At 42.3% G+C, this 20,728-nt stretch overlaps 1 protein-coding gene across 1 annotated transcript in view; it reads right to left on the reverse strand.

The window, feature by feature from the left end:
• Positions 1 to 6,388: 6,388 nt before the first annotated feature.
• Positions 6,389 to 20,728, reverse strand: part of LOC139447334 (enolase-phosphatase E1-like) — a 66,701-nt gene continuing 52,361 nt past the window's right edge. The window contains exons 4-7 of the mRNA XM_071228637.1: positions 17,034 to 17,108; positions 15,394 to 15,486; positions 10,606 to 10,721; positions 6,389 to 8,503 (exon numbers count right to left, since the gene is read on the reverse strand). Coding sequence (XP_071084738.1) covers positions 8,306 to 8,503; positions 10,606 to 10,721; positions 15,394 to 15,486; positions 17,034 to 17,108 — 482 coding nt within the window. The 3' untranslated portion in view covers positions 6,389 to 8,305. The remainder of the gene's footprint in view (positions 8,504 to 10,605; positions 10,722 to 15,393; positions 15,487 to 17,033; positions 17,109 to 20,728) is intronic.

The following is a 20,728-nucleotide window of genomic DNA, read 5'->3' on the forward strand; positions in this document are numbered from 1 at the left end:
GTTGGTCGTGGAGGGCAGCTGACTCCGTTGCTGGCAGCGTGGTCAGGTTTCTCCGCATCCAATATTGCACTGCTAATTTGACGATTACAGGTTTTCTATCGCCAGCGTTCTAATGACACGTTCAGTGTCTAAATATGTTTTGATAAATTGTAACCATGTTAATTAATAAACAATTATCAAAATATCTAATCTCCAACCCCAAAACAGCAATCTGTGTGAAACTATGGATTTGATGCTGCGATTTGATGTTGTATTGCGGCGATTTGGTGTTGTGATGCTGCGATTTGATGACTGTTGTGATGCTGCGATTTGATGTTGGGATGCTGCGATTTGATGTTGTGATGCAGCGATGTGATGTTGTGTTGTGGCGATTTGATGCTGTGATGCTGCGTTTTGATGTTGTGATATTGCGATTTGATGTTGTGATGCTGCGATTTGATGTTGTGATGCAGCGATGTGATGTTGTGTTGCTGAAGACCTATTGGACAGGTAAGTGGTGATGGTTATCAAAATGGGAACAACTGCCGTTTGCCGGTATGGATATCCGTTAGGATTACCTTACACAGTGTCCATTACGTCAAGTCCACTACTGAAGAAACACATCCCCATACGGGGGCACGGGTGGCCCAGTCGTCTAAGGCGCTGCGATTCGCTGTGCAGAGTTGCGTCCCTTGGGCACGCCAGAAACCTATGATTGTGGCTTCGAATCCAGGTTCGCCCAGATTATGTTTCTAGGTTTGTCAGCACCATACCCGTGCTCGTGGGTTTCACCGAAGTGGTAAACGTCTGAGACCTGCATCACTTCGGGCTTTCCTCCCACATTAAGCTAACACGCCGCGATATAACTGGAATAATGTTAAAAGTGACGTTAAACCCAACTCAATCACTCACACACCCATACCATTACCGATCCCCCACCACATGGGTGGGTCTCTAGAATGCTGTGTGCAGCCATGACTGTAGTTGCCTGCCTCCAGACACTTGTATGACTATCTACCATATATAACAGGAACTGGCTTTCATCAGAGAAATGGACACTCCGCCATGATGCAATATTCCAGTTTAGGCGTTGATGATAAAATCATACCAAACGAGCCGCTTTATGGGCCTGAGTTAACGCTGGACGTTTGATTGGTCCTCTGGCTCTGTATCCAACTGTTTTGAATAGATTTCTGATGGTTCTGGTAGAAATCGCTCTGCCTGTGCTTTTAAAACTGTATTATTGTGAAATGGACGTCGACTTAAAGCCTTATATACGATTATCGTCTCTCCTGGATGTCGTGCGAGGCTGGCCTGTACTTAACGTCATTTGTTGTTCGGTAGTTCTGCACTTATCTTAGAATTGCAGTATGGTGACGCCCACATTCCCTTCAAGACATTCCTGCGTTTTTCACTTTAGTTATCTGCCATCTTACCACTTCAGACAATCTAAGACGTGCCAGGATAATGCTTTGTAAATAGCATGCAGACTTTGTTGGGAAATGCGTACCTGCAGTGTTTTGGGACATTTCACTGGTATTGTGCTTCACGTGCAGTATGTGCAAAATCAAGCGCGTTGGTGGTGGTTTTGCACTGGTATGGTGCGGGAAAAGGGCCATAATATCTGATATATGGATAGATCTTACTCATTTTCCAAACTTATCATTCTGTGTCATTTTGATTTCTGTGGCGTTTACATATTTTCCAGGTATTTCAAACATCAAAACAAATTAAACATTTACAGTGATTGAGTATGGTGTTGCGCCACTTTTAGGAATATTCCAGCAATATCACGGCGGGGGACACCAGAAATGGGCTTCACACATTGCACCCATGTCGGGAATCGAACCAATGACGGGCGAACGATTTAACCACAAGGCCCAGCATTATCAGTATACAGCTCTGATCCACTGACTCAAAACGTCCTTCCCACAAATCTGGTCGGCCATGACGTCGTCGGCGATGTTGTCGATTGTCACGTCGCCCCGTCCATCAGTCGCCCACGTGCAAATGCGATTTCACAATATCCTTTGTGTAACTCTGTGGTTAAAATCGGAATCACTCGGGATTCATCGGAAATTGATGTCGATTGATTCTCCCATGAGAAAGGTCTCTTGTACTCGGAAAGGAGGCGGTTCATCAACCATCAGACTTGATTTCCTGCTTGCCATCCCCCGGGTCCCATCTGAAAACATGACCCCGCTCCATCCGTGCTTGGATGTCAACGTTTAATTCAATACTTCAGGAATTATCCGAAATACCATCAGTAAAGTGTTCTACACAAAACTTTAGGTCCAAATGCATGTTTAATAGGAAACTGCTGTGGGTGCAGAAATTTGGTGAGTTGACACGTCAGATTTTTCAGCACAATAACATAGCTCTACAGGCGGCTCAAGTGCGTGTATGTAGCAGTTGTTTTTGTTTGTTTTTTTGTTTGTTTGTTTGTTTGTTTGTTTGTTTGCCGCACTCCACAATATTCCAACTATATGAGGGCGGTCTGAAAATAACCGACTCTGGAACCACATCCATGTAATCCTGTGATTTACTGATGTCACGACCGCCTCCGTGGTCTAGTGGTAGAGCGTCTAGTGGTAGAGCGGAGAGCGGAAGGTCCGGCGTTCGATCCCCGACCGCGTCATACCAAAAGACGTTAAAAGATGGTACTTGTTGTTACCCTGTCTGGCACTCGGCATTAGGGGGCTAAAACAAGGACTGGTCGGTTCGGAGTCAGTATACTGTGTCTGAGTGGGGTATTCATATTAAACTGCGGCATGGTATCTCAGTGAGCTAGCACTATAAATCGGACTAGTACAAGCAGCCACATAAACACACACACGTACATGAATGTCGCTATATAAGTTCAATAATCTTAGACGCGACGTTAAACCCCATTTCACCTCACCTCACCTGTGTTTGACATCATCAACATCGATCCACGCAATTGGGATACGATGACATGCATCAACCAAGTCAATCAACATGCATCATATCAGTTATATGGTATTAAGCAAATATTAGTTATATAAGATTAAATATATCACTATCAGTTATGCAAGATTAAACAAGGAAACTGTCAATTCTATAGGATCAAACAGAAAATATCAGTTATATAGGATTAAACAGAAAATATCAGTTATATAGGATTAAATATATTTATTACTATCAGTTATTTTAGATTAAACAGAGAAAATGTCTATTCTATAGGATTAAACAGAAAATATCAGTTATATTGGATTAAATATATTTATAACTATCAGTTATTTAAGATTAAACCGACAAAATGTCAATTCTATAGGATTAAACAGAAAATATCAGTTATATTCCATTCTTCCACCTATCAGTGCTAACTACCCCGTCCTCCCGTTTGTCCAGTGTCCATTACCTATTACTTATCTATGATAACTTAAGTACTGGTTTCCATACCTTCAGCGCTAATTACTGTAAAGTGTTAAATTCCATTGTCCATTGCTGATCACCTATCAGCGCCAATCACCTGGCTTCCCTTGTTATTTTCTACCCTTTGTTATTTTCCACCTTTTCTTATCTTATCAATTTTGTTGTCCTTACATGTACATATATATGCTCTCTGCCTCATGGCATTCATTCAACTGATGAAGGAGTAAGCATATACTCCGAAACGTTGTGTTCTCTTTCTTATGTGCATCACTTATAAATGCCTTTCAAAGACCTGTTATGTAGGTTTAAACAAAGAATATCAATTACAGAGGATTAAACAGAAAGTATCAGTTGTGTAGGATTAAACAGAAAATATCAGGTAAATAGGATTAAATAGAAAATATCAGCTTTGTCACATGACATCATTACTTCGCAATATGCACTTTGTCACATGAGATGACAACCTAATATGCACTTTGTCACATGGGATGACAACGCAAAATGCACTTTGTCACATGAGATGGCAACGCAATATGCACTTTGTCACATGAGATGACAACGCAGTATGCACTTTGTCACATGAGTTAACAACGCAATATGCATTTTGTCACATGAGATGACAACGCAACATGCACTTTGTCACATGAGATGACAACGTAATATGCACTTTGTCACATGAGATGACAACGCAATATGCACTTTGTCACATGAGATGACAACGCAACATGCACTTTGTCTCATGAGATGACAACGCAACATGCACTTTGTCACATGAGATGACAACGCAATATGCACTTTGTCACATGAGATGACAACGCAATATGCATTTTGTCACATGAGATGACAACGCAACATGCACTTTGTCACATGAGATGACAACGCAATATGCACTTTGTCTCATGAGATGACAACGCAACATGCACTTTGTCACATGAGATGACAACGTAATATGCACTTTGTCACATGAGATGACAACGCAATATGCATTTTGTCACATGAGATGACAACGCAACATGCACTTTGTCACATGAGATGACAACGCAGTATGCACTTTGTCACATGAGATGACAACGCAACATGCACTTTGTCACATGAGATGACAACGTAATATGCACTTTGAGAAACATCTAGGCGTCGAGATACGGTTACGCCATGTCACCGAGGCTGACCACCAGATATTTAGTTGCCTGGTAGACAAACATGTGTTGTTTGGTACCTAGTCGGACCAGGATTCCCCACTGGTGAGCGTAAATATAATATATACCGTCCACTCTGTGTCTTGTGCTGATGCAAGTCCCAGATGAGGTGATTGTTCTACTTTAGCCAACGACTATTAATCCCGATGACCGCCTCCGTGGTCTAGTGGTAGAGCGTCCGCCCGGAGAGCGGAAGGTCCGGGGTTCGATCCCCAACTGCGTCATACCAAAAGATGTTAAAAGATGGTACTTGTTCTTACCCTGTCTGGCGCTCGGCATTAAGGGGCTAAAACAAGGACTGGTCGGCTCGGAGTCAGTATACTGTGTCTGAGTTGGGGTATTCATGTTAAACTGCGGCATGGTATCTCAGTGAGCTAGCACTATAAATCGGCATCAGTCTGGACTAGTACAAGCAGCCACACAAACACACACACGTACATGCATGTCGCTTTATAAGTGCAATAATCTTGGACGCGACGTTAAACCCCATTTCACCTATCCTTCATCCCGACATTCTGAGTCATGTCTACAGACATACTGAAGGTGAGTGTGGCAGCACTGCGGCAAAAGCTCTTGCTCGTTACACCTAAGTCCCCGGCTAGATTCCCACATGATCCATCGTGAAAAGACCCATGAAGTTCCGGGTATTAGTACAGGTGTTCAGCAACCATCCTTGTCGTAAAAGGCGACTAACGGGATCGGGTGGTCAGGCTCGCTGACTTGGTTGATGCATGTCATCGTATCCCAATTGCGTGGATCGATGCTCATGACCCAGACTCGATTATTTAAAGACCGCCGTCATATAGCTGGAATAGTGCGGCGTTAAACAACAAACAAACAACACATTGTGAAAACTCCACTAGTACTCTTTCGATCCCTCTCTGGAATATTGCTTAAAGCAGCGTAAAACCATTCTTGTCCAATCCACCCTGGGTGGACTGGGATCTGGATGGGGTAAAACGTTCACACGTCACGCCCAAGGCCTGGGTTCCATTCCTAACATAATTACCGTGTTCTAAGCCCCCTTCTATTGTCCGCGCATTTTTGTTGCTGGAACAACCCTGAAAGCGTCGTAGCACTGCACTTTAATTGTCTTCGAAACATTCAAAGCTAAATAAACATACACTGATCATGAACCAGAAAAGTTCATTCATGAAATGTGAATGATAAATATTATTGGGCATATTCACTCCACAAAACTTCTTTTGTTCCGAGGGGCGGTCGGGTAGCCCAGTGGTTAAAGCGTTCGCTCGTCACGCCGAAGACCCGGGTTCGATTCCCGACATGGGTACAATGTGTGAAGCCCATTTCTGGTGTCCCCCGCCGTGATATTGCTGGAATATTGCTAAAAGCGGCGTAAAACCATACTCACTCACTCCGTGAATTACATCCTGTAAAGTAAACAAACACAAAGCCATTTATCACAGTCATTTATTTTCAACAATAATTTACAGATGGATTTTGATTGATAGACAGCAAACTTGGCAGAAATAACAGGGTCAACAATCAACACGAAACAGTATCAGGAGTGCTCGAGTAGAAAAGCAGGCTTACTGAGACAATGTTAAAAGCGATACAGTAACCCTACACTGTCTAGATAAACATAACAATTTTCTAAACTAACAAAAATATTCGCAAAAAGAACGTTAGAATGGTAACCATGGAAACACGTGTACGAATACAGCCCTCTATTGTTCATCATCGATGGTGCGAATACGTGATACAGATCAGAGGGTTTTATTTGAAACAGAATCCTGAATTAACTGATGCAGTAAAGTAAAACATATTTGGGCTTGTTCTATGTCTTATTCATGTCATTGTTTTTATCATTATGTTCTAACCAGTGTGTGGTCAGCTGTGGAGAGATGGTTGTTCAATTTCTCAGTCGACTGACGACTCGCCGGAGTTTGGAAACAGAAAAAATGGTACTTTCAAGTATGCTTCTATCAACACCACATGAAGGATGTATATGGATGTTATATATGCACAATCGACGGTTAGACGGTTAATTTGTCATACGTTGGAACAGAGGTGTCAAATACATGATAAACACCATGTCCCCTGTAGTGATAATTTTAATTAGGGTTTTGTCGCGTTTCTTACGAATTTCAGCACTATGCTTGTTTCTGTGTCGGAAGAAATCTGGTTTTGACCGGTTTTTACAGCTTTACATTTTGTTTGTTGTCTTTAACGCCGCACTCAGCAACAGTCCGGCTATATGACGGGGATATGTAAATAATTCGAGTCTGGACCAGACAATCCAGTGATTGATATCATAAGCATCGACCCATGCAACTGGGATACGGTGACATGCACCAAGTCAGCGAGTCTGACTACCCGATCCCGTTAGTCGCCTCCTACGACAAGCATAGTCGCCTTTTACGGCAAGTATGGGTTGCTGACGATTTATTCTACCCTGGATCTTCACGGGAACATCAGATTAACATGTTCCGGTATCTCAATGACCAAAGACAGTTCAACCTGTCCTTAGAGGGCACATTACTCCCGTAGAAATCATTCATCACAATATATTGTGGATAGCTAGAAAGATGAGGTTCTCAATGAAACATCTGTATGCTGTGTTTCCTCGGTGGGTTTAGATGACAGAAATATTTCTGTTTGTAAACATGATGAAATATCATGTCTGTAATCATATCAGAACCAAAATGGTTGAAGGTTGCCATCAACAAGTTGTGACTGTGATTACATGAATATATAACATAGTTTAATAACTATTTCAAAAAGGATTTGCAACTGATCTTCAAATCTAAAATACGACATGACTACTACATACGTTTGTATGTTATCCGTATGTCACAGGCGTTTTTGGACTAAATGTGTAACCGGTCACTGACCTTGGAATTAATTTTTGAAGGAGTTCATGGCGCGATTAGTTTTACGTTGCAAATGTCACAACACTCTCAGCATCACACTGTTAAAACAACACGCCGCTACAGCAAACACTACTGATACTTGACCATAGAACAGAAATGTATAAGAAAAACAGTTGATTGTCAACATGAACATTACTGTAAGCTCGAGCGTTCGGAAATAATGTTCTTGGTAATTAAACGCAGAGTAACGGTGACAATGTAACAACCACTTATGTAACTTATTAAACTCCATGTTACGACACAATTAAAGTGAATATGATTATCTTAGCACGAACGACATCTGAAACCAACATAAACAAGACCACAGAACGACATCTAAGGTGAGAATTGTCTATTAACAATATAATGAAACCATTTAGCTTGCAAAATCATCTCTGTTAAAATAAATATATCTTTAAGTACTCTCTTAACCCAACGTTGTATCTAGCACCAAACAGTCTACCACCAAACTCAAGCAGAACGCAAACCTGTACCGTCTATGCTTTGCTTTAGAAAGACACCTAATGATTAAAACGAATACACCAATGAGTGGTTTCTGGTTGTCTTGATGTAAATGATTTTGAACCATCCGTGTTTGACAAAACTACGGCTAATACGTGAATATCACTCCGTCTATTGTTTCCACACGGTGGGAAGTCCAATCTCATGGGTTAAATTCTTATTCCTTCGTCGCCTTCTCAAGCCTGTCCTGCTATACAATCCTTTCAACAATCAGTCGTAGCCAATGCTATCCGCAAATTGCTTCACGTCACCGGTTGGTCGGACAAACGTTTGTTTCGGTCAATCAGTCGTAAACACTCCCGTCTCTGGGAGACAGGGGAATTAACTCTGCAGAGCCCTCTAGAGACCAATATATTCCTCTGTGCAGGAGTTATCGCAGGCTGGCTCGTAGTACGTGCTGTAACGGTGCTTCAGCTTGAGTTCCCGGAGGAAGAGTTCGGCTTCTATCACACAGTCGCCATCATCATCACACAGCGCATCAGCATCGGCTCGGTAGAGGCTGTCGCACTCGCCCTGCTTCACACGGGAAGTAGCGCCCTAAGGGAAGATAATCAAGGATCAAGTACCGCCCTAAGGGGAGATAATCAAGCATGAAGTAGCGACCTAAGGGGAGATAATCAATCATGAAGTAGCGCCCTAAGGGGAGATAATCAAGCATGAAGTAGCGCCCTAAGGGGAGATAATCAAGCATGAAGTAGCGCCATAAGGGGAGATAATTATGCATGAAGTAGCGCCCTAAAGGGAGATAATCAAGCATGAAGTAGCGCAATAAGGGAAGATAATCAAGCATGAAGTAGCGCCATAAGGGGAGATAATTAAGCATGAAGTAGCGCCATAAGGGGAGATAATCAAGCATGAAGTAGCGCAATAAGGGGAGATAATCAAGCATGAAGTAGCGACCTAAGGGGAGATAATCAAGCATGAAGTAGCGCCCTAAGGGGAGATAATCAAGCATGAAGTAGTGCCCTAAGGGGAGATAATCAAGTCTGAAGTAGCACCCTAAGGGGAGATAATCAAGCATGAAGTAGCGCCCTCAGCGGAGATAATCAAGCATGAAGTAGCGCCCTAAGGGGAGACAATCAAGCATCAAGTAGCGCCGTAAGGGGAGATAATCAAGCATGAAGTAGAGCCCTAAGGGGAGATAATCAAGCATGAATTAGCGCCCTAAGGGGAGATAATCAAGCATGAAGTAGCGCCCTAAGGGGAGATAATCAAGCATCAAGTAGCGCCCTAAGGGGAGATAATCAAGCATGAAGTAGAGCCCTAAGGGGAGATAATCAAGCATGAAGTAGCGCCCTAAGGGGAGATAATCAAGCATGAAGTAGCGCCCTAAGGGGAGATAATCAAGCATGATAAGTATACAAGCCCCAACATCTCCCACTTTGCAGCTTTCTCCTTCACATACGTGTACCTAGCAACAATTACTGCAACAATTTGATGTCTTCTTTCTACTTCTACTACCTCTACAACTACCACACATTTGGGATACGATGACATGCATCAACCAAGTCAGCGATCCTGACCACCCGATCCGTTAGTCGCCTCTTACGACAAGAATGGGTTGCTGAAGACCTATTCTAACCCGGATCTTCGCTGGTCACTACCACTACTACTACTTCTACTACTACTACTACTACTACTACTACTATTCTAATACTACTAATACAGCTACTTCTTCTACTACTACAACTTCTACTATTATTACTACTACTACTTCTACTGCTATTGGTACTACTTCTACTATTACTTCTACTACTGTTGCTACTACTACTTCTATTGCTGCTACTAATGCCACTACTACTACTACTACAATTACTACTACTGCTGCTGCTACTTCTCCTACTGCTGTTGCTGCTACTCGTACTACTGCTACTATTATTACTGATGCTACTACTTCTTCTATAATTGTTAAGCTGCGTTTTAGCGCCCATTATATCCACATTCGTCACGTTTTGCCGTTACATTAAATTTGGATACAGACTAATGTCAAAAACGAGATACTTCCCCAAAATGCACTGATATTTAAATGGGAAACTGTCATGCATCATTTTCGTGAAGAGACGTTTCTTTTGCGGTTCAGTATACTACAAATACTTATATTGCCAGTACTTCTACTAATACTATTAGTGTAAAGCAATCGCACAATAGACTCGTGTATATTCATCGACCTAGAGGGGCGGTCGGGTAGCCTAGTGGTTAAAGCGTTCGCTCGTCATGCCGAAGACCCGGGTTCGATTCCCGACATGGGTACAATGTGTGAAGCCCATTTCTGGTGTCCCCCGCCGTGATATAGCTGGAATATTGCTAAAAGCGGCGTAAAACCATACTCACTCACTCATTCACTCTTCGACCTTGATACCGTCCTATCCACAAATATATGCACATAAAGATACCAAATCGACTAAATATCACGACGCTAATATCTGCAGTATTCATGATGTCAGAACAAGAACTTTTATAGAACGGTTAAATAACAAATAAATATTTAATCATATAACGAGTATAGCCCTCATTTCTCCTCACACTGAAATTAAAATTTAAAATTTAATTTCTCGTTCTCGATTTCGAAATCATCTCGCTGAGGCTTGCCGCTCTGCGGTTCGGGTGCACAGCGAATAGATAACGGGATTTCTACTTACACAAGTATAACACATCTCATGTCTGTTACACAGCTCTCTGGCCTCATCATCGATAGGTAAACCCTGTAGGTCGGCGAACTTGCAGTTAGTCAGCAGCTCTTCAGAGGGACACACACCTGGAATGTCAAACGTAGGTTACGGAACCACCATGTAACGTTCCGAGGCTTCAGTTATTGCTGAAATATTGCTAAAGCGGCGTAAAACCATACTCACGCATTCAGTATCACTAAAGTAACACAACATTGCTCTAGCCCATGACACTAGTGGGATTGGACGGCTATTCTTATAGGCTCAAAGGGGGCGGTCGGATAGCCTTGTGGTTAAAGCATTCGCTCGTCACGCCGAAGACACGGGTTCGATTCCCGACATGGGTACAATGTGTGAAACCCACTTCTGGTGTCCCCCGCCGTGATATTGCTGGAATATTGCTAAAGCGGCGTAAAACCATACTCACTCACTTTAGTTATTGTTAAGGTATTTTGTCACTTACGGCTTCAAACCGCATTTTGTTTTTTTGTGAAATGGGGAAATTAAAACCTGAGGCCTAATCTTTTTCTGCAACAAATTACTATAATTGTTTAAAATCCCAGCCAATCATACGGGAATATTTGAAAAATAACAAAGAATCTAATTTTGCCCCCCATCCGTCGTTAATAAGGATTCTTACCCATCAGAACCGTAAATTTAATTTTTGTGTTGGTAATATTCCCATGGGATCGAACGGTTTCAATGCCACTCCGCTAAAGCAATAATTTACTTTATTGAGCTGATTGTGGTCTGTATAAGTTACAGCTGTGGTAATACAACTCGCAGTGGGACTGTGCCGATGATGAATAACAGTTCGCTATGCTACAGGAGGGTACGGAAATTGCTAACGTGGCAGTTTTATTATTTTCATCATGTAATCTTTGGACTCTGGGGAGTCTAAGGCGCCACAATTCGCTGTGCAGAGTCGCGTCACTTGGGCGCACCAGAAACCTATGACTGTGGGTTCGAATCCCGGTTTGCCCCAATTATGTTTCTAGGTTTGTCAGCACCATACCCGTGCTCGTGGGTTTGAACGAAGCGGTAAACGTCTGAGCCCTGCATCACTTTGGGCTTTCCTCCAACAAGCTGACACGCTGTGATATAACTGGAATACTGTTAAAAGCGGCGTTAAACCAAACTCACTCACTCACTTTGGACTCTGGGCCAGTTTTTATTTTGGTTTGACATAGAACTAATGTATATTATCATTTCAATATTAATGCGCAGTTAAACGGTTCTGCAGAATACGTATTTCCAACGGCCTGTGTTATTATTTACAATTTCTTGTGATTGAGAATTTTTACATCACTCTGAATGTAGTAAGCCAACTTTTGCTGAATCGACGGTCTAACATTAAAACATTTCTGACGAACATGGCATATGTTTGCTTACTTACTTAATATACTAAACAGAAAGTGAAGGATCGGGAATTTTGGAGTGAAGACACAATTTCATAAAAAAAAATCTTATATTGTTCAGTATATTATAATTATCTCACCATTTTAAAAACATGCATCTATGTAGAGTCTCACCGGAGTGTCTTCCAAGATCAGATATATCGAGACTATTTTAATAAAAGTTTCAAATATCCTAGGCTTGCCGAGAATGTTTTTCTGTTATCAACGAGTCTTGATATAACTAAACTTTGGAGACACAAAGGCGAGATTGTATTTATCATACAATGACTCTTTGCAAAATTTTCCAGTTTTGTATTCAGTAATAACCTGTCTCAGTGTAAAAACGTAGAGCTAACAGGCTTCAGTGTCAGAGAAATTAGTGATGTCATTTCATTGTGACGTTATGGAAGCCGATGACGTCACAATGGTTTCCAAAGCATTGTGATGCAAGTTCATTAAATAAACAGTGGATAATCAATGAGCATAGCCACTCGTGAAAATATCCCCTTTCCCCTTGTCACTCGATGAGAGATATTTCACTCGCCACATGAGATATCCTATTTATTATATACTTTTGTGTAATTGTCCACGGAAAATTGAATTATTTCATTACAAATGTAAAACCTTGAAACATACATTCTCCCTACCTAACACGCAGGGACGTTTCCACAACCCTTGTTTATAAAATATAAACAAAAGTGACACAAAAAAATTAGTCTTTATCATACTTTTGGATATGATTATATACAAAATCAACATCAACAAAAAATATTCTTGATATCTACGAGACCATTGTTGGAGGTGAAGGAATACACGCTGGTGAACAAATATGTCGTTTTGGGACAAATGACAAATTACAGTTTAAAACGAAACATTTTCAAGAGAACAACACACGACAAGAAGCTATATAATTGACCATTTGTCATCACTTTGCCATTTCAATGTGGAACTAACGTAAATAGGAAGTCAACAGTGTACGGACTAAACACCTATGATAAAGGGAGATAATTGGCGGGGAGGTAACTCTTGTAAGACAATAGTTCCGCCAAAGTGCAATCTCATTAAAATCAGACCTTAGTACTCGCTACCGCTAAACAAAGATCTGAAGACATCCCATTAGGGGTCACGTCAGAACGACCTTTCATCCGACCAATCAGAGCGTCGCTTACCAGATTATGAAAGTGACAGTCGAAATGTGATTTCTAATCATGCAATTTCGAAAACTTTAACACGGGGTATTCCGAACGATAGTTACAGGTTTAACGACTGAATCCATACAACCTAGACCATCTATTAGCCATTCCAGAATGTTCTTTTGTTTAGGTTTCAAATTTGTAATCGACAATTTTTCAAAATATGTTTCGAAGCGTAGTCGCCAATTTGAAATTAGTGCCGTAAAGCACGAGAGAGCTTCCTTCTGATTGGTCATTCCATTGGTCGGTCAAAGTTCGCGCAAGGTCGGTCTGACGTGACCCCTAATGGGATGTCTTCAGATCTTTGTTAAGCGGGAGCGAGAACTAAGATCTGATTTTAATGAGATTGGCCAAAGTGTTATGTTCACTAAAGTGAAATATCACGTTTTCTGTTCACTGCAATCAAAACATCACGTTTCCCGACTTCAGAAACCTCACCGTCTTTCACACGATGTATGTATGAAATGGCGATATCTCCTACGGAAGAGCGAGCATAAATATTCATATCAGCTCTTCTGATGTTCCTTTCAAGTTCAAGTGTAACCCCGTTAATCCAGACGCATCCTTCCATGTAAATATATTAACAAATGTCTGGATTAACGAATCATGTATAATTGCTATAAAATGATTACTATCATGTGTGAGGCCGAGTGATTATCTCTGTGTAAACATGATAATCCTGGACGGTTAGATTGTATTATTTTATAAACCATATGTTAGCACAAACAAGTTGGTGTTTGAGTGACCAGATTCAATCTTTCGAAGCCTGCCGGGTCCCCTAGTTACTGGTCTTGAAAAGAATTACAAACATTATCAAAACGTAACTGAGCTAAAATCAGTCGCCGACACACTGCGCACGTAACGTCCAATACACAACAATGATACCCGTATCAAATCCATCCCCAACGGATAACCATTTTCTGCATGTTTCATTTCACGCCACCATCAAAAATGGGTGTATACTTTCTTTTACCCGTCAGTTTATTAACGGATTTTCACTCCTTGATACTTTAAAACTAGAGGTTTTCCCCGGCAGTTTATATTTTTGTTGTCCCTGGTCAAAATTTAATTTTTTATTATTTGTTCATTCAATTAACCAAGTGGTCGATTCAATCGATGAAAATGGCCGTCTTCTATTTATGTGCACAGTTGATTGTGGCCATACTTTGTATGAGATGACTCCAGGCGTGACGCACTGGTGTATTCAACGTGACGCACTGGTCCAGTCAATGCCTCCAAAATGAGGGCTTTGAACAAATACTCCAACCAATAATCAATAATTGCACCCAATGGCAGCGTCTTTGAAGTTCCGTCATAAAGAGGCTGTTAACGGTATAAAAGTGATGTCCTTGCCACCTCGTACAGAATCAAGATGTTAGAAGTAACTCGATGGACGTATTGAACAGTGTATTTTGTGTCAGAAGGTATTAGTTTGAATGATTAAAAGCGTTCCTTCTAGTCTAAAATATCTTAAGAACACAAAATGCCAACAGTTCACCTCGAAGGGAAAATAAAACATGAGATAATTTGAACTGACAATATAAAAAAAACATATTGTAAGGGTTTTTAAATGATTACAAATGATGGGAAGGGGGATATGTGGTAACATTGCGAGGGGGGATTCATCTGGGGTTCCAAGAGAAAGCGAATGGCAGTGGCCTGATATTCCATACTGCTAGGTTTATAAATAACATAATTTGGTATTGAATTGGTCATGAATATCCTTCATGAAATGACAGCATCTGAGGAGTTATAGCCCCGTGTTTTATCACTGGCTGCCACGCGCAGGTAATTATTCTGACCAAAAAAGTTAGCGATCAAGATTTTTTCATTGGACTTTTTTAGTTCAGTATATATCAAGATATGAGGGGGCACGGGTGGCCCAGTCGTCTAAGGCGCCGCGATTTGCTATGCAGAGTTGCGTCCCTTGGGCATGCCAGAAACATATGATTGTGGGTTCGAATCCCGGTTCGCCCCGATCTTGTTTCTAGGTTTGTCAGCACCATACCCGTGCTGGTGGGTTTCACCGAAGTGGTAAACGTCTGAGACCAGCATCACTTCGGGCTTTCCTCCCACATAAAGCTGACACGCCTTGATATGACTGGAATACTGTTCGGCGTTAAACCCAACTCGCTCACTCACTCAAGATATGGTAGTCGACATGTTCGTACCTGCTTCGGGCGGAGTGCTGTCTTGGTAGGTTGCTACTCTCTTGTCCGTGTTCTTGAAGTAAGCCGGCATCGCTGACATCCTGTTGTATATACCTGTTCAACACCAAATACCGTCACATTTAGACACATCGTTAATGTCTTGCTTGTTTGACGCCGCATCCACCAACATTCTAGCTATATGACGGCGGCCTGGAAATAATACAGTCTGGACCAGACAATTCATTGAGTGTTTGTTTGTTTGTTTGTTGTTAAACAACAAGGAAACAAACAAATTTATTTACACTCGGGTGAGTTTGTATATGTATAAAAATATTGTTTCTCCATTTCTACTTCCTAATTTATGCAATGCGAAATGTTAATATAATATTTCTTTGTTTGTTTGTTATTTAACGCAGCACTCAGCTATATTCCATCTTATGATGGCGGCCTGTAAACAATCTAGTCTGGACCAGACAATCCAGTGATTAATATCATGAGCAACGATCCACGCAATTTGGATAGATGACATGAATCAACCAAGTCAGCGAGCTTGATCACCCGATCCCGTTAGTGATATTGTGATTGATATTGTGAGTGAGTGAGTATGGTTTTACGCCGCTTTTATCAATATTCCAGCAATATCACAGCGGGGGACACCCGAAATGGGCTTCACACATTGTGCCCATGTCGGGAATCGAACCAGGGTTTTCGGCGTGACGAGCTAACGCTTTAACCACTAGGCTACCGGACCGATTGATAATCGTGAGCAAAGAGTCACGCCGTCTGGGGACTCAACCAAGTCACCGAGTATGACCACCCAATCCATTTCGTCGCCTCTTCCGACCAACATTGGTTGCTGGGGACCTATGCTAATCTCACCTGGAACCAGGTCCAGCGTCTATCACAGAACTATAGAAAACAATGTACTCATGTAAACAGGTGACGCCGTTTCTCGAATGATTGTTATTGTATCTCTGGGCGCATATATGCTGGAACTGAACATGTTTCTAATGTCAACGAGTGTCCCCCTGCTACTCTACTTTTACAATTTTATTTTAGCAATATTCCAGCAATATCACGGCGGGGGACACTAGAAATGGGCTTCACACGTTGTGCCCATGTCGGGAATCGAACCCGGGTCTTCGGCGTGACGAGCGATCGCTTTAAACACTGGGCTACCCGACATAACAAATGACATGTGTGTGTGTAAACAACGACTCAGACGTCGTAGTCCACTGAGTTGCGTCCCTTGTCGTGCGAGGATCCAAAGTTTAACCAAATTGGTATTCATTAAAAATTGGTGCATTGCTTTCCTTCAATAATGTTCTAACCATAATGGTATTCCTTTATATTCTGGTCATTTAAGCAGTAACGCGATAGCTTAGCCCACGCAGAAAATATATTTAAAAACATGGACTTATCTCCTGTAGTTTTATACATTATGCATATCTACCCGCAACCATTTACACGTTAATAGCTTATTACAAATAGTCACATCAACTTTATTGCGTCATAATAAATTCAACAATCTCTACTTCATCCTTTCATTCATCGGTTAATCAATAAACCCACATCCCCGACCAAAAGCAATAAATTCATTATCGTTAATAATCAATTAATCATTTCAATACTTCATCACGTGTATCTCCATCAAGACCAACCTTGATTCTCAATGTCATCGTCGGTGATGTCGCTTTGTTCTGACTCTGCCAGCCGTCCTACCATGGCATCGATCGCTGCAACCAAACAAACAGCCATTAGCACATCTGATGCCATCATGTTTGTCCTGTAACCCCGTGTCTGCCGTCTCCATCCCCTCTGTAGAGAAACTGCATTGATCCAGCTGTGTCAATACCCAAAATGTAATAATCCTTTGTGTAATTGCGTTTATCGTTCAATCCAAACCAGTTTGCTTTTAGTGCTACCGCACCGTACTTAAACTTTAACAACCATTTTCCGTAATTCCAGCTATAGAGGCGCGTGCGCCTATTTGTCAGCTTTGCTCTTTGTTCATTTCTGCTCTAAGACAAAATGATTGAAAATGAGAAACGTTGCTGTTTCCTAAAGCTTTGATAATTTTGATATGATCTCAATTTGAGAAACTGGTGATATTTGGGACCGACTTTTATGGAAACCGCAACCGCCTCGATCCCCGATGCATCTCAGGCCTAAAACTGTCCTACTCCCCATACTTAAGCGTCGACACACGATAGTCGTAAAGCTAAGACCTCTTCGTGAACAGGGAGTACGGGTGGGCCAGTCGTCTTTATGCGCCGCAGTTTGCTGTATAGAGTTGGGTCCATTGGGAAAGCCAGAAACCTTTGATCGTGGGTTCGAATCGTTTCGCCCCGATTATGTTTCAAGGTTTGTCAGCACCATACCCGGGCTCGTGGGTTTCACCGAAGTGGTAAACGTCTAAGACCTGCATCACTTCGGGCTTTTCTCCCACGTTTAGCTGACACGCAGTGATATAAGTGGAATACTGTTAAAATCGGCGTTAAACCCAAGTCACTCACTCTGCCTGAACAACGCCAATGTTCCGCAACACGTACTTAGCTCGATAACTACCGAAGGTCCATGTCAATTTATGGAGTTACGAATTTTTTAGTGCTACCATCTTACCGAGGCAAGAGCGTCCACTAGCCTTTTTCTCAAAGTCTTGTTGCCAGCCTTGCCACATCAAACCCACATACCGATATTCCAATCAGAGAACGTTTAACAAAATCAACATCAATGACTGGTACACCTTCATATGGAAGTGGTTTACCGCTGCCTGTCTTTGTTTACAAGAATATGACGAAGTCGTCGCCTATGGTAATCGCCATTTGTGTGGAGCTAGCCGAGATGTGAACAGCGATCTGATTGGATAACGCGTTTTCGTTACAAGGGACACAACTCGTGACCTACGCGAGGTGGCGCCAGGGTCGAGCCAAGAAAAGTGGCCTTGAAGCGGCAAGGGTAGAAACTAGGCTTTAATATAGGCTGGTGGACACGCTTGCCTCGGGAAGATGTAGTGCTACGTGCCAAGCTACCTTAACGTTGCGACTATCGTAAGTTGCGACTAACGCTACTGGTTAAAGCGTTCGCTCGTCACGCCGAAGACCCGGGTTCGAGTCCCGACATGGGTACAATGTGTGAAGCCCATTTCTGGTGTCCCCCGCCGTGATATTGCTGGAATATTGCTAAAAGCGGCGTAAAAAACTTCACTCACTCTAAAAATGGGAAATGCGATAGTCGGATCAATGCGTTTCCGGGTTGCAATATAAAAACGGCTTCGACTAGAGTGAGTGAGTGAGTATGGTTTTACGCCGCTTTTAGCAATATTCCAGCAATATCACGGCGGGGGACACCAGAAATGGGCCTCACACACTGTACCCATGTCGGGAATCGAACCCGGGTCTTCGGCGTGACGAGCGAACGCTTTAACCACTGGGCTACCCGACCACCTGGCTTCGACCAGAGCGCAGATAGTTGAAATATTGGAATTACGACAATCGTAATCAAAAGAACATTTTATAGAACGGGCCTCGAATTCAGACTTTACGGTATGCCATATAAAACTCTCGTCTCTTCTTGACGGCATTGATTAACATTATATAGAAAACGGGTGTAATACAAGCGTTCGTCTTGTAAAGAGATAATATCGTGTTCCGTTGTTAACGTAACCGCTCAACGATAACCATCGCGCCCCATTACACGGCGTTCAATACTAAGCTTGGCCCGCCCAATACCATACGACTACGACAGTGTTATAGATATTTATTGATACGATAGTACATGTTCAACACACATCCTGTTTATTGATCTGCAGGCAGGGTGATTAATAGATCATATCCATTTCAGAAATAACACTCATCAGGGATCATAACCATTGCTTTTGGTATGGTGGAATTGATATGGTGGAACTGACGGGCAAAAGAAAGTAATGCTTGAAGTTTGGATTTGAACAAACAATGACAAACGTTCTCCAAACGTTACTAGGCTGAAAACAGTCATCGAAACACTGCAAGACACAATGATGCCCGTATCAAAAACATCACCATCGACTGATCATTACTTTCTTGTTTCAGTTTCATCACCATCAAAACATTCTGCCCGGCTGTTTAATATCAGATTATGAGTGAGTTAGTGAGTGTGGTTTTAAGCCGCTTTTATTCCAGCAATATCACGGCGGGGGACACCAGAAATGGACTTCACACATTGTACCCAGGTTGGGAATCGAACCCGGGACTTCGGCGTGACGAGCGGACACTTAAACCACTCGGCTACCCCACCGCCCCTCATCAGATTATGACTTGATACAGTAGCTTTAGACATAAAGGTTTTGTGGACGGACTTTTGTTTCTGTTGCTATTGGACACCCCTGCATAATAACATGAAATAGTGGGTTTATAAACCCGCACATATGCCTGCTCGCTCGCTCGCTTGCTCACTCACTCCCTATAAGCCCGCAAATACGCCTGCTCGCTCGCTCACTCACTCACTATAAGCCCGCACATACGCCTGATCGCTCTCTCACTCACTCACTATAAGCCCGCACATACGCCTGCTCGCTCGCTCGCTCGCTCACTATAAACCCGCACATACGCGGGTTCTCCATGAACTCCTATTAACTTGATTGGACGTAAATGTATCAAAAACAGATTCATGACGTATGTAAGTTTTACGTCTAACCAGTTGCGTTATTGCGACTGCCTGCTAGGCTATATCTGCCCATTAGTAGAACAATCCATTGTAAACCGTGGAACTATTCCACTGCCAGGCTTCTAGAAGTACACTGAAGCCCAAATAACTCTCACCTAAGGCTGTCGATAATCTGGGAAGCGAAATCGGGCCTCGGAACAATCCTCATTAGTGACCAAATACGTCTCACAAATTGTCCCCAAGGCCCTGTTTATCCATACTAATTGTGGACACGTCTGGTGAAGCGAGTCTACTCAAGTGCAGCATTCGCCGCTCATTATCATTCACAATTTACATATGGGACGATATCTCGGCAGTCAAGCTCATGGGGACTGTGCTGCAAAATGCATCACTCCTACTCTAAACGATGAGCATGCTGTGGGCGATTTTATTCGACACTTATTTGACACAAAGGGCCACTTCTCCCCAGCGCAATGTGATGAATGAAAGCGAGTGGGTAATGTTGATCCATGTCAGGTATTCCGTTACATGAAAGGCGAGAGTTATGGGGAATAATGCACCCTTTGTTTTAGTTGCCCGGGTAAGTGCCTTGTCAACACTGGACGCGCTGTGAGCTAAATGTCAAACAAAAGAGGCACTACGTGTGAGCATAATAATAGCTCCCGAAGGGCTTAATGTTAAATCTATACGCGATGCATGTACCGCCAGAGTA

The sequence above is a fragment of the Haliotis cracherodii genome, unplaced genomic scaffold (genome assembly GCF_022045235.1).
Source record: "Haliotis cracherodii isolate W230 unplaced genomic scaffold, xgHalCrac1.p SCAF_7, whole genome shotgun sequence".
Taxonomy (NCBI): Eukaryota; Metazoa; Mollusca; class Gastropoda; order Lepetellida; family Haliotidae; genus Haliotis; species Haliotis cracherodii.